The 12,530-nt window shown below is 43.5% G+C and overlaps 1 protein-coding gene across 1 annotated transcript; it reads right to left on the reverse strand.

The window, feature by feature from the left end:
- Positions 1 to 445: 445 nt before the first annotated feature.
- LOC147640650 (uncharacterized) lies at positions 446 to 10,753 on the reverse strand. The gene is made up of 2 exons (XM_086813819.1): positions 9,876 to 10,753; positions 446 to 9,592 (listed from the first exon to the last, which is right to left on the reverse strand). The coding sequence occupies exons 1-2, from the start codon at positions 10,084 to 10,086 to the stop codon at positions 513 to 515; spliced, it is 9,291 nt and encodes a 3,096-aa protein (XP_086669945.1). The 5' UTR covers positions 10,087 to 10,753; the 3' UTR covers positions 446 to 512.
- Positions 10,754 to 12,530: the final 1,777 nt, after the last annotated feature.

The raw sequence follows: 12,530 nt of genomic DNA on the forward strand, positions 1-12,530 counted from the left end.
TAATTGGCAATCCATATCATGTATGATAAAATTTTTCATTGGTGTTTTGCCTTAGGGGTAGGTGTGGACTTGCAATAAGTGCTCAAAAAAACCCGAGTTTAGTATAATCACCTTCAAATTTGAAAAAAATAATACTTGCAAATTTATAGCTTGAAAGTGCCAATACTTGCAAAATTTGAGAGATTATATTACAAAAACCTTTACAAATTTAAAAAACTCTTTAATAATTTCTTAATTATACATATAAAGGTTTTCCAATTTTTAACAAAATAGTTTTTTTCGACGAGCAATGCTTGCAATGGGTTTGAGAGGGTTTTCAAAATTTTGGACTTGGGTTTTCAAAATTTTGTAGAACTTTCAGCAAACTTGCGAACTATTGGACGCCCATTTACAACGGTTGGCATTACACATGAAAAAATCTAAACGTATTTTAAAAAAATATGTATAAACAGAACAATTTTAATTATTTATTATTAAGCGTTGATATACACGACGTGGAAGGAAAGGCTCTCTCAATCCGACTTGCTGCCATCAAACGATTCGAGCCTGTTGGTGTTGGACACACAAGCCCAGCATCCTACTTTTCTGCCGCTCTCTTCCACCACAAGAGTGGTGGCCGTGCCACCGCTGCTGCTCCTGCGCATCGGCTTCAAAAATGTGGGATTCCATGGCTTGTTGCTCTTGCTTCTCATAAACCTGGTCTTCTTGTCAGGACTAAATAACAGAAGGAACCAGCTGAACCCAAATCCTCGAGGTTTTACATGGAACTGGCTGCTACTGCTGCTTCTTCTTGGAGCAGCCACAGCTTCCTCCGCTGCTTCCTCCTCCGCCGGCCCTGCTGAGACTTGTTGTGTGCTGCCACTAAATAGACCAACAGCTACTATGCTGTTTTGATTCCTGAGGTCGACAATGTCCTCGGCTTCTCTTGGGTCTTGTTCATCATGGGACCTTATCAGCAGCTGCTCTTGGGTGGATTTAATGACAGACCCCATGCTCTGCAGATCCTGGCTTATGGTGCAGAGCTCGACAGAGTGCCTCCTATTCAATGCCTTAAGGCTCTCCATCTCTCTGCTCAGCAACGTCACCTGCTCGTCATCCCAGCCTTCCATGCTGGGGTCACTCTCCTTGCTCACAAGAACAAGCACCTGGCTCTCAGCTGCAGCCTCCTGCTGCTCTTCCCAGGACATGACCTCCTCCTGCATTCTGCCTATCTGTTGCCTCTGCAGCACCAGCTTCTCCCGTAGCTCGTTGGCTCTGTCCTCTGCCTTCTTCTCTTTCTCCCTCGCATCGTGTTGCAGCCTACCACCATCTTCTCGAAGCAGCCTCTGCAACTTCTCCAGCTCTGCCTCCATCCTGTGCACCTCGTCCAACCGAGCCTCCAATTCTTCTTTCAATTGCTTCCGGCCTTCTTTGAGCTCCAGAAGTTCATTTTCAAGCTTCTCATCCATTGATGCTTGACGCAGGCGTGCACCTAAATTGATATGAAGCTGAACAGCGCCTACAGTTGGCCCCAACTCCTCTCCATCCACAGGGGCTGCTGTCTCCACTACTTCCACAGCTTCCTCCCTCTTCAGCACCTCATCCGTGGTGCTCCGTGGTGGATTCTTCTGCTGGCTGTGCTCACCACACCAAAAGCTGACCGACATCCTTCTTACAAATTCCACAACTTCGAGCAACAGGTTTGCTTCCTCTGCTCTAGCTTGTAGTTCGGCCAGGACAAGCATGTTCCCAGCTTCCAGCTCTGCCATTACCTCCTGCAACCTACTCTGATCGATGTTCTCAGTCAAGCTCATCTCTTCATCTTGCTGTGAGACGTAATTTTCCGCTCCCATGATCCTATCTACAACAGGGGTGCTTGCACTACCTCGCAAGGAGCATAGGTGCTCGATACTTTTCATGACTTGCATGATTCCCTCTTCTCCTATCTCCTTCCTGCATTTGTCAATCATGAACTTTACCTCCTCAAGCATGGTCAGCATCTTTGATTTCAACAACATTGTCGACTGTATCCCCTCTGCCTGCAAACTACATATCATGCCCTGCAATCTTTTCAACTCCACATTTGCAACTTCATTTTCCTCCTTGAGACTCCTGTTTTGCTCTTTAAAAGTAGCGATTAGTTCCTCCAGTTTACACACAGTCCCCTGGAATTTCCTCGTTTCCAAAACTGCAGCATCGACTTCCTCTTGGAATCCCCTGCTTCTTCCCTTTAGAATGTGGCATTCTTCCTCTAGTCTGCTTATGTCTGTCTTGCAGGAGCTCACCTCCAACTTCAGCTGTCCATTCTCTTCCTGCAGATGAGACAAGGTACCTTGCAATTCTTTCACTGAGTTCTCAATAAGATTGTGCTCCATCCATGCCGCAAGTGATTGGCTCTTCAACAAATCATTCTCCTCTACCAAATTGTGGTTCTCCTCCTTAAGCCTCTGAATTTCATCCATCCCTTTCAGCAAACCGTTCAATTCTGACTTTTCTGTATCAGAGTCAAGCACAACTCTATGTCTTGTTGTCATGGATGAGGTGGAAGACGTGGATTCACTTTCAGATACAGGCAAGTCTTCACAGACAAGTGACTTTAATTCTCTCGCATCAACTTTATGGCTTGCAGATCCTAAAACTTGAGGTTGTGTTGCCAAATTTAACCTCTGAATCTTCTCTTGCAGGGAGAGAATTTCTTCTCTCAGCCCTACAAGCAGCTGCACATACGATGAAACAGATTCTTCTTTCTCATCAGTGCCTTGCTTTGCTGCAGCTAAGCCACTGGCTTCACCTTTCATCACATGATAGAGATCCTGGATGCCTGACAACATCGAAAGTGAATCCCTGCTCTGTTGCTGCAGTTCAAGTGACAATGTCTCTCTGTTATTTTCCAAGTCCTTTACCAGTAGCTGCATCTCATGCATTTGGGCATTCAACAAGCCACTGGCATCCTCAAGTCCTCTATTGTCGGTTTGGAGACTAGAAACTTCTGTCTGAAGCTTCACCACAGTTACTGCTCCAGCAGAGACCCTCTCTCTAAGAGATGAATTTTCCTCCCTTGCGACTGCAAGCTCTCTTTGCATTTGTTGCACTTCAGCAGCAATTGCAATGAGGTTTTGTATTTCTGTCTTCAAGTTATTCCTTTCTTCAGTGGCAAATAGTACCCTTCGATTCAGATCTTCATTTTCCTCTGTTACTTTCATCAATGATTGCTCTAACATCTGTGATTGTTTTTCTTGCAAACCAAGCCTTTCAAGGTTCTTCATATTTTCTGCCTTTACTGCTGAGAAGAGTCCTTCCACATCCTTAGCCATTTCAGTGTGGAAAAGCAGCTCAATTTTTTGCATAGCATTCTCTTCATGGAGGATCAGGAGCTCAGATGTAATATCTTTTACCTGTTTTCCCAATAATTTATTTTCCACAACTAGTCTATGATGAGACATTGTCAAGTCTGTCTTTTCAGTTTGCAGCTCCATGAATCTATCTTCAAGGCTATGCATCTCAACTTCCTTCAATAATCGTAGGTTATTCTTTAATTGGAGCATTTCAGCAGCCCCACTTTCTAACTTCTGAGAGAGGCCCCTACTTTCTTCAGTGAGAGACTTCACTTCTTTCTGCAACTTCAAAATAAGCTCCATCTTCAAAGAGAGATCCTCATTCAATGCTTCTTTTTCCATTCCCAAGCTAGCTATTCTTTTTTGCAGTTCTGCAATAAGAGCAGATTTAGCTGTCACCTCACACTTCCATTTCATCTCCTCATTTTGAAGACGAGAAACTTCATCCATAAATTTCTCCTCGGCTGCATTTTGGCATTCTCTGCATTTTTTGAGATTCTCTATCAGGTTAGCATTCTCCAGCTCACTTGCCAAGAGAGATTGCTTCAGTGGCTCTGCTTTGGCTAACAGCTTCGACAGCTCTTCATCTTGTTGCCTTTTCATCAACCCTTCAATCTGCTCTTGTCGCTCCACCACTTTCCTTTGCATGTCCGCAAGTTGATTTGCACCTAAATCCCTGTCTTCCTGCAGAGCCAGTTTCTCACCATGGAGTCTGCCGAGCTCATACTCGAGTTTGCTTACGGATCCAAGCTGAATTGCCAGGTCCTTTTGGCCCTCAAGACAGGCTGCCTTCAACTGGGCAAGCTCCTCTTGCAGTCTCTCTTCTTCAGCACCCCAATAGGTCTTTACCTTTGACAAATTCTCTGCCAAAGAAGAACTGTGGCTCTCTGCAAATTTGAGCTGCTCCTGCAGACTCTTGATTTTCAATTCCTTTTCTTCCATCTGCAAAATGCCAGTCTTCACTTTCAGTAACAAGTGTTCTTGCTCTCCCTGAACACCTCTCATCTCTTGTTGCATAGCCTCCAGGCTGTCGAAAAGCGTCTTCTTCTCTACCTGCAGATTAGTAAGATCCTGCTCAAGCTTCCTCATTTTGGTCAGTACTGCAGCCATGTCCAACTTTAGCAATTCATTTTTAGCTGTCTGCTTCTCAAGTTCCTCTTTGATCTCCACAGTGGCTCTTTCCACATCCGCATGATTGGTTGCTAACTGTAATGATAGCTCCTCCAGTCTCTTGTTCTCGCGTTGAACATCCATGAGCTGCTGTCGAAGCCTCTCGGCATCCTCATTGAGACTTTTGATCTGATTGATACCCACTCGTGCCTCCTCCTCAAGTTGATTCTTTCTTGCTAATAATCTTGATGCATCCTCTTGTACTGAGCTTAGTTCCTTACTCTTACTACTGAGATCATTCTCAACAACAGCATTTGTCTGCCGCAGTTGGCTTAGGTCACCTTCAACCTTCTCTAAGTTGTTCCTTGCTACTGAGGCTTCCCACTGGCTTTCCTTCAACTGTTTCTGCAAAACTGTATGCTCTTTAAGCAAATCATCTTTTTCTTCAGCTACCAACTTCAGCTTGTCCATAACTGTCACCTTCTCCGCAAGGGAACAGTTTAGTGCTTCTTGCAGCTTTTTCAGGTCCTCTTCCTGATTCCTCAACTTCGTACTCTCGACACCAAGAGACGTGACAAGTTGCTCATTTTCTCCGTGCAAGTTCTTCACCTCTACCTCAAGACACTTCACCAAGGATAGGGCCTTTGATAGCTCTTTGTGCACTGCATCTTTGCCACTTTCCAAACTCATCATTCTTGTTTCCATTTCCTCCCTCTGTTCTCTGTAAGTGCTGACTTTGCTTAGAAGAAGTTTTTTCTCTTCTAGAAGGCTGCCAACCTTCTCCTGTATGTCCTTGATCTTTTTCTGCATGAAGAGACTCTCATCCAAACTTCTCTGTTGTTCATAATTGGGAATTGAGCTATTCTCTTCAGCTGTGGACACTGCTTGATGCAGTTTCACTACTTCTGCCTCCAAGCTCCGAGCCATGTCAGTGCTATTTTGCAGCTCTAACTGCAAAGATCTTTTTTGTTCTTCTATATCTTTGACAAGCAGCACTTTGTCTTCTGTGAGATGGCTAACTTGTTCTTCAAGATCTTGTATCGCTTTTTTCATACAAAGGCTCTCATTGAGGCTTTTCTGCTGTTCATGAACAAGAGCATTATTGCATTCTTCAGCTTTGGAAATCAAGAGCTGCAAATTCTCCACTTCAATCTCCATACTCCGAATTCTGTCCAAGCTTTTTTGCAGGTCCATATGTTGAGACTTTTCCAGTTCTTTGCATTGGTCTACTTGTTTCTTGAGAAGGATAGCATGGCCAGTACTTACGGCAATCTCCTCCTGGAGAGTTTCCTTTTCTTTGCGTTCATTAAGGAGCTCAGCTTCCAAATTTCCAATGCCTTTTGACTTCTGTAACACCTGTTCATTCAGACCTGCATTCACAACTAGCAAATCGGAGACCCTTGGTTCCAAGTCATGTAATCGAGCTTCATAATCAGCTAGCGTTTTGACACAGTTCTCCTTCTCTTTTCCCAAATTATTAATTTCTTCTTCAAATTTTGTAAGCTGCCTTCTTAGTGAACCTGTCTCACTTTCAAACTTGCGAATGAGCTCTAAATTGGCAGTAGCTTCACCTTGCAGCTTTTCTATTTCTGACAATTGCCGAGCAAGATCCACTCGAGATGACCTGACTGCTTCCTCTGCAGTGTGATAGTCCGCCTGGCTTTTGGTAAATCGGTCAGACAAGGTAGCATTATCCTCTTGCAGCTCCACCAGTCTCTGCCCTGTTTGCTCATTGTCAAGTGCCAACCTGTTTCTCTCATTTTCCAAGTCAATGATCTTTTCTTTAAGACTGTTTGTGAGAGCATATTTCAGTTTCAGCTCTTCTCCGAGCTTGCTATTCTCTTTTTCCAACTCTGAGATAGCCTTCTGAGCTCCAAATTCTCTTTTTTCCAGCAGATCTTTCCCATGCAGCAAAGAGGACACCATGCTTTCCAACTCTGTAATCCGGGCAATTTGGGCTTCCAAATTTTGTGAAAGTTTGGTGATCTCAGCTTGGCTCTCTTCAGCCTTCTTCTGCATCTGCAAGCCATTCGTGCTAGTGATTCTTACATGTTCTGATGCCTCCTCAAGATCATGCATCAACACTGCCTTCTCTGAAGACAAAGCAGACAGGTTCTCCTGGAGTTCCTCGACTTGCAAGTGCACTTTGGCAATAATGGCCTCAAGGGCTGACTTGTCATCCTGAAGACGAGCACCTTCAGTCAACTTCACTGCAAGCTGGGCCTTCAGTTCTGCCTCGGCTGCTTTCAAAGCTTTGCATTCGACTTCAAACTCTTGGCATTCAGTAATCAAATTGCCCCTGACTACCTGCAGTTCCTCGATATCAACATCCAGCTTTAGCATATGCTTAGACCATTCCAATTTTTCCCTTTCAAGTTGGCTGTGCTCCCTTTTTAGCTCTGAGATTACTTGCAAAGCTACTGTTTCTCTTTTCTCAAACATATCCTTCTCTTTAAGAAAACCAGACGTACTATTTTCCAACTCTACGATGTGTGTAGATTGGCCTTCCAGTGTCTGTCTGAGCGTGGCACTTTCCGCTTGGCTTGCCTTTTCCAATTCTGAAAATGCTTGCAGTGCTTTCGCTACTTTATGCTCTAGCGTTTCCTTCTCTTGCAGCAATCTAGACAAGGAATCTTCCAAGTCTTTGATGTGTGCAATCTGTACCACTGAATCGTGCTTGAGCTTATCATTCTCACCTTGGATCTCATCAGCCTTCTTCTTGAGCTGGATGCCATGAGACTGAAAATTTTTGACCTCATCGGATGCCTTTTCAAGATCATGCAGCAACACTGTCTTCTCTGAAGACAATGCAGACAGGTTCTTCTGGAGTTCCTCAACTTGCAAACACATTTTGGCAATCATGGCCTCAAGGGATGACTTGTCATCCTGAAGATGAGCACCTTCAGTCGACTTCACTACAAGCTGGGCCTTCAGTTCTGTCTCGGCTGCTTTCAAAGCTTTGATTTCGATTTCAAACTGTTGGCATTCAGTAATCAAATTACCCCTGACCTTCTGCAGTTCCTCAATATCAGCATCCAGCTTTAGCATATGCCTAGACCCTTCCAATTTTTCTCTTTCAAGCTGGCTGTGCTCCTTTTTCAGCTCTGAGATTACTTGCAAAGCTTCTGTTTCTCTTTTCTCTAACATATCCTTCTCTTTAAGCAAACTAGACATACTACTTTCCAACTCTCCGATGTATGTAGACTGGCCTTCCAGTGTCAGTCTGAGCTTGGCACTTTCTGCTTGACTTACCTTTTCCAATTCTGAGAATGCTTGCAGAGCTTTGGCTTCTTTATGCTCTAGCATTTCCTTCTCTTGCAGAAACCTAGACAGGGTATCTTCCAAGTCTTTAATGTGTGCAATCTGAACTATTGAATCGTGTTTAAGCTTGTCATTCTCTCCTTGGATCTCATCAGCCTTCTTGTTGAGCTGGATGCTATGAGACTGAGCAATTTTCACCTCATCTGATGCCTTTTCAAGCTCATGCAGCAACACTGTCTTCTCAGAAGACAAGGCTCCAAGACTTTCGTGAAGTTCCTTGACCTCCAAACCTGCCTTGGCAAGCATCTCCTCAATGGCTAACTTTTCATTTTGAAGACAATTATTTTCACTCAACTTTATTGCAAGCTGTTCCTCAAGCTGCGTCTCTGCGACCTTCAGAGCTTTGCATTGGACTCGATACTGTTGGGATTCAGCTAGCAAATTGTCCCGGACTTTTTCCAGTTCTTGAAGGTTTGCCTCCAGTCTCAGCACAGCCTTAGAAATCTCATTCTTTTCTTCTTCGAGCCTTGTTCTTTGTGCTTGTAGATCACCAATTGTCTTCTCTAGCTTTAACACCTGTCCATCTCTCTGCACCATTTGCTCGGACAACCCTTGCTTGCCCTTTTCAGCTAAATCCAGCTCTCTTTGCAACTCCTGTATTTTTAACACTGTTGCAGAGCTCTCAAGCTCAAATGCTTCATTTCGATTTTGTGAATTGAGCAAAACTTGCTCCAAACCTTTTTTGATGCCATCCAGCTCCATTATTTGTTTTTTGAGACCCTCAACCTTTTCTGTCCCTAAAGCAATCTGCTCTTTGAGCACCACATTCTCTCTCTCGAAAACAAAAATCTGCTTGTGCAAGTCCTGCAAACGCTGCTCGAATGTGTCCTTAAGAGCAAGGCAATCCCTCTGGCTTTCCTCTTGCACCATGGCAAGGGTGTGCTGCAGCTTTTGACATTTGTCTTCACACTTTTTGGCTTGCTCTAGCCCCACCAACACCTGTGATTGTGATGTCAACATCTCTTGCTTCTGCAAAGCAAGCTCCTCTTCCAATTGACGAATCCTCTCGCCTGATGCATTTCTTTCTTGCAACCCCCTGTCCCGCAGTTCAATCAATTGTGTTTTCTCTTCCTTTGAGGTGATGAGCGCGTGGCTCAATTTCAAGTTCTCAGCTTCCAGTTTCTGTGTCTGCTGAAGAAGAGACTTCAATCTATCTTTAGCAAGCTTGTCTTCTGCATCCAGGCTCCTCAATTTGGACTGCAAGCTGGAAATTTCCAGTTGGAGGTTTTTGAAATTAGTGGCATCCTCCACAGATTTGGCTGCAAGCACTTTGTTTTCATCCTCGAGACGTTGAAGAGCTTTATTCAGCTCATGGGAGCTCTCCACTTCAACATTGCTATGCAACTCTCTAGCTTGGTGGGGGATGTGACGATGTTCCTCCTCGGAACTTGAAACTGTGGGCTTGAATTCAAAGGCCTGGGTCTTCAACTTCAGTCTAGAATCTTGTGGAGAAGAATCTTCTTCGTCCACAATCCCCCTCCAAGATTTTGTAGAGATTTCAGACTGGCTATCATCATCAAACTCCAATGCTCCCGTGTAGGAATAGGAAGAAATACTAGTCAGATCAAATCCATCCATGCCATGTTTCACATGAAAATCAATGGGTGAATTTTGAGGAGAGTCAATAGACGCCCCTAGTTGAGCCTGCAGAGCCGGCGCTATGTTTTGGCGAATCTCCTTAGTGAGAAAGGTGTAGCGCTCCACCAAGGCACGATATGTTCGATAAAAATCTTCCACCAGGTTAACAAGCTCGGGCCTTCTTTTGTAGTACATCTCTGCCCGTTTGGCGAATGAATCAGCATCCTCTTCAATTATCTTTAGCATAGCATTCACCTTGGAATCCATTTCTGGTAGTATGAAAATGCAGCAGTTAGTAATGACACCACTGTCAAATAATTCACTTGTGGATATAACCTTTTGAAGTTTTGAATTTAGATTTTCTACATCAAGGAATAGCATAACAGCTGACTAAAAACACTTCAATTTCCCTTGCAGCCAAACGATGTGCACACATGCAGAACACAAATATAAACCACATGACGACACACTGCATGAGATCAAACACGTATTTGTTTCTGCTTCATGAAAATCTCTGTAGCATAAAACAGTTTGCTTAACAAAAGAGTTTACCTGAAAGGTTGTCTTGGAGCCATTTTGAGCTCTTGGGACTAATGTGACTGTCCCACCACCACGAGTGAGATCTTGTATTATCTGACTTCTTCATTGCACGATGGGGTGTTTCAATGTGCTGAGGCTGCCAATGTGTTTCCAGATGAGGCCATTTCACCCAGTCTGCCTTGTTATGAGAGGAGGTAGACTTGACTTCTCGACTGGATGACATGTGAGCTCCCCTCACAGCAGCTTGGAAACGAGCAGGATGTATGTTAAGATCAGAGGAAACTGGCTGGTGAAATTGCAAAGGAAAGGAGCTGTGGGGCCCTCTTTAGGCGCTCTTGAAATTAAGACACGGAGTTGTCAGCAGCTGAATTATGGGGAAAGAACACTAAGGAGTGCGTTGTGCAAGGAGAGCTATGATGAGAGCACACACATCAACATAAACCACTGTTTAGAACATGTGCTTTGTGGGTTATCAAAAACAAAAACCACGAGCTCTGTGTGTGTGCGCGACGTGTGTGAGAAAGGATCAAGAAGAAGAGGGTCTTAGCGTGACAGGCACAAGCTCAGCAGTCCATGAAGAGCGTGACACGGAGAGGGAGGGACTCGGGAGCCTGGAGGGAGAGAGAGAGACAGACCACTCGGACTCCGGATTCCGGAGCCTTGGAAGATGTAAGAGGACCGAGATGGAGCCCAACGCGGCTAACGAGGGCAGCATTAAGTGCAGCAACTCAATGCCGGTGTCCACACTATTAGACTTTTCCCCGGCGCCCACCATCCTGACCACCGGCGGCCCGCGGGGCCCCCTCCGCTGGCCAATGGATATGCGTAGACCTTATCTTGTTGCCCCAAGAATAAACAGTGCACAGCTCACCCACCATTGCGAGGTGGCCACTGGCCCGCTGGTGGGAACATCCAAGTCAATCGGACGAATTCACACCCCGAGCACTGAAACTCGTACCCGTAGCAATAATTTCCTCCACAATCTCGCGAGTCACACGAGCTAGTTGTCTTGTAAGCAAAACCTCCAGTTTCAACGCCGTTTGTACGTCCGACTAAAACATTTAACAATGTGATGTGATGTACAAGTGTTGATGTGATACTCAATGCAAAGTTTATTACAACCATACTTGATCAAAAAGTGCCAACTTGTAGTTAGATTCCAACACTCTTTTTGTGGTGATCTCTTGAAACCATCTACTTTTGTTATTAATTAATTAATTGTTGTTTGAAAGAGGGTTGTGGTCCTCATGCACAAATTCAATACAATAATAGAAAAAGCTCACTTTATCTCTCTCAAAAAGTTTATTGAGAAAGACTTACATGAACATGAAAGAAGAGAAGAATACACACACATTGAATGCAATCTCCTCCCATTTGCTCAATGGATGATGGTTCACTCTTTTAAAAGCAAGTGTATTTAGATATATTATTTTGTGAGCCAAAAATGACTTTTACACTCCAATTTGGGCCTTGCCCCTAAACTTTAGGAAAGTGTCATCCATGAAGTAATGTGAACCATCTTTGGGCCTTCACTTTAGCAAAGTGTCATGCATGAATTAATACTAGTATTGTACCCGCACATTGATGCAGCCGACCAAGGTTCCAGAAAAAAACTATTCCCTCTCTACAACCATCTCTCTCTCTCTCTCTCTCTCACACACACACACATGCACATGGCCCTCTCCCTCTCTCTGTCACATATACACACTCTCAAATGTTAAAACTCTCTCTCTCACATGCACACACACATATACACACCTGCTCTCTCTCTCTCTCTCTCATACACACACACATGCACACACTTCCTCTCTCTTCTTACACTCTCCCACACATAGAAGTGCTCTCTCTCTCTCTCTCTCACATACACACACACACGCACGCACGTGTGCGTATGCACACATACACTCTCTCTCTCTCTCTCTCTCTCTCTCTCTCTCTCTCTCTCTCTCTCTCTCTCACGCACACATACACATTTGTAAATATATAGTATATACAATATTATGTTTTAGATACATATACCTATACATAGACACATATACTTATACATATATACATGTATTTAAAAATACAAATACAAACATTAACATAATTTAATTAATTTTGATTAAATTTTAATGTGCAGAGATGGGTGATAAGTTATGGTCACTTTTAAATATATAGATAGATATATCATACACACACATAAACACACACACACACACACACATACACACACAAACACACACATATATATGTATATACATATATGTATATATGTATATACATATATACATATATATATGTATATATGTATACATACATATGTATGTATGTATGTATGTATAAATGTAAATAAAAACACACACACATGTATACACATATATACATATATGTTTTTTATTTAATTTATATTTCTCTTCATATTTTATTAAAAGCTACTTTTTATTCTCTATCTCTCTCGCTCTTTTCACGCTCTCCCTCATTACATCTCTCTCTCTCTCTCTCTCTCTCTCTCCAGGTTTGCCCCATCTCACTCTCTCTCAAGCATATTCTACACATAGATGCAGATGTACACATATGCATGCATGTACTCTCTCTCTCTCTCTCTCTCTCTCTCTCTCTCACACACACACACACACACACATGTACACACCACAAATACACTAATGCAAACACACACTCTCTCCT

The sequence above is a fragment of the Cibotium barometz genome, chromosome 2 (assembly GCF_041138505.1).
Source record: "Cibotium barometz isolate CiBa-2024 chromosome 2, ASM4113850v1, whole genome shotgun sequence".
Lineage (NCBI taxonomy): Eukaryota > Viridiplantae > Streptophyta > Polypodiopsida > Cyatheales > Cibotiaceae > Cibotium > Cibotium barometz.

What these genes read in the sequence shown, in the direction of transcription:
- LOC147640650 (XM_086813819.1), bottom strand. Translation starts at nt 10,086, where the DNA reads ATGTCATCCAGTCGAGAAGTCAAGTCTACCTCCTCTCATAACAAGGCA. An exon ending in GCTCCAAGACAACCTTTCAG is followed by an intron (nt 9,593 to 9,875) that starts GTAAACTCTTTT and finishes TCATACTACCAG; the next exon opens with AAATGGATTCCAAGGTGAAT.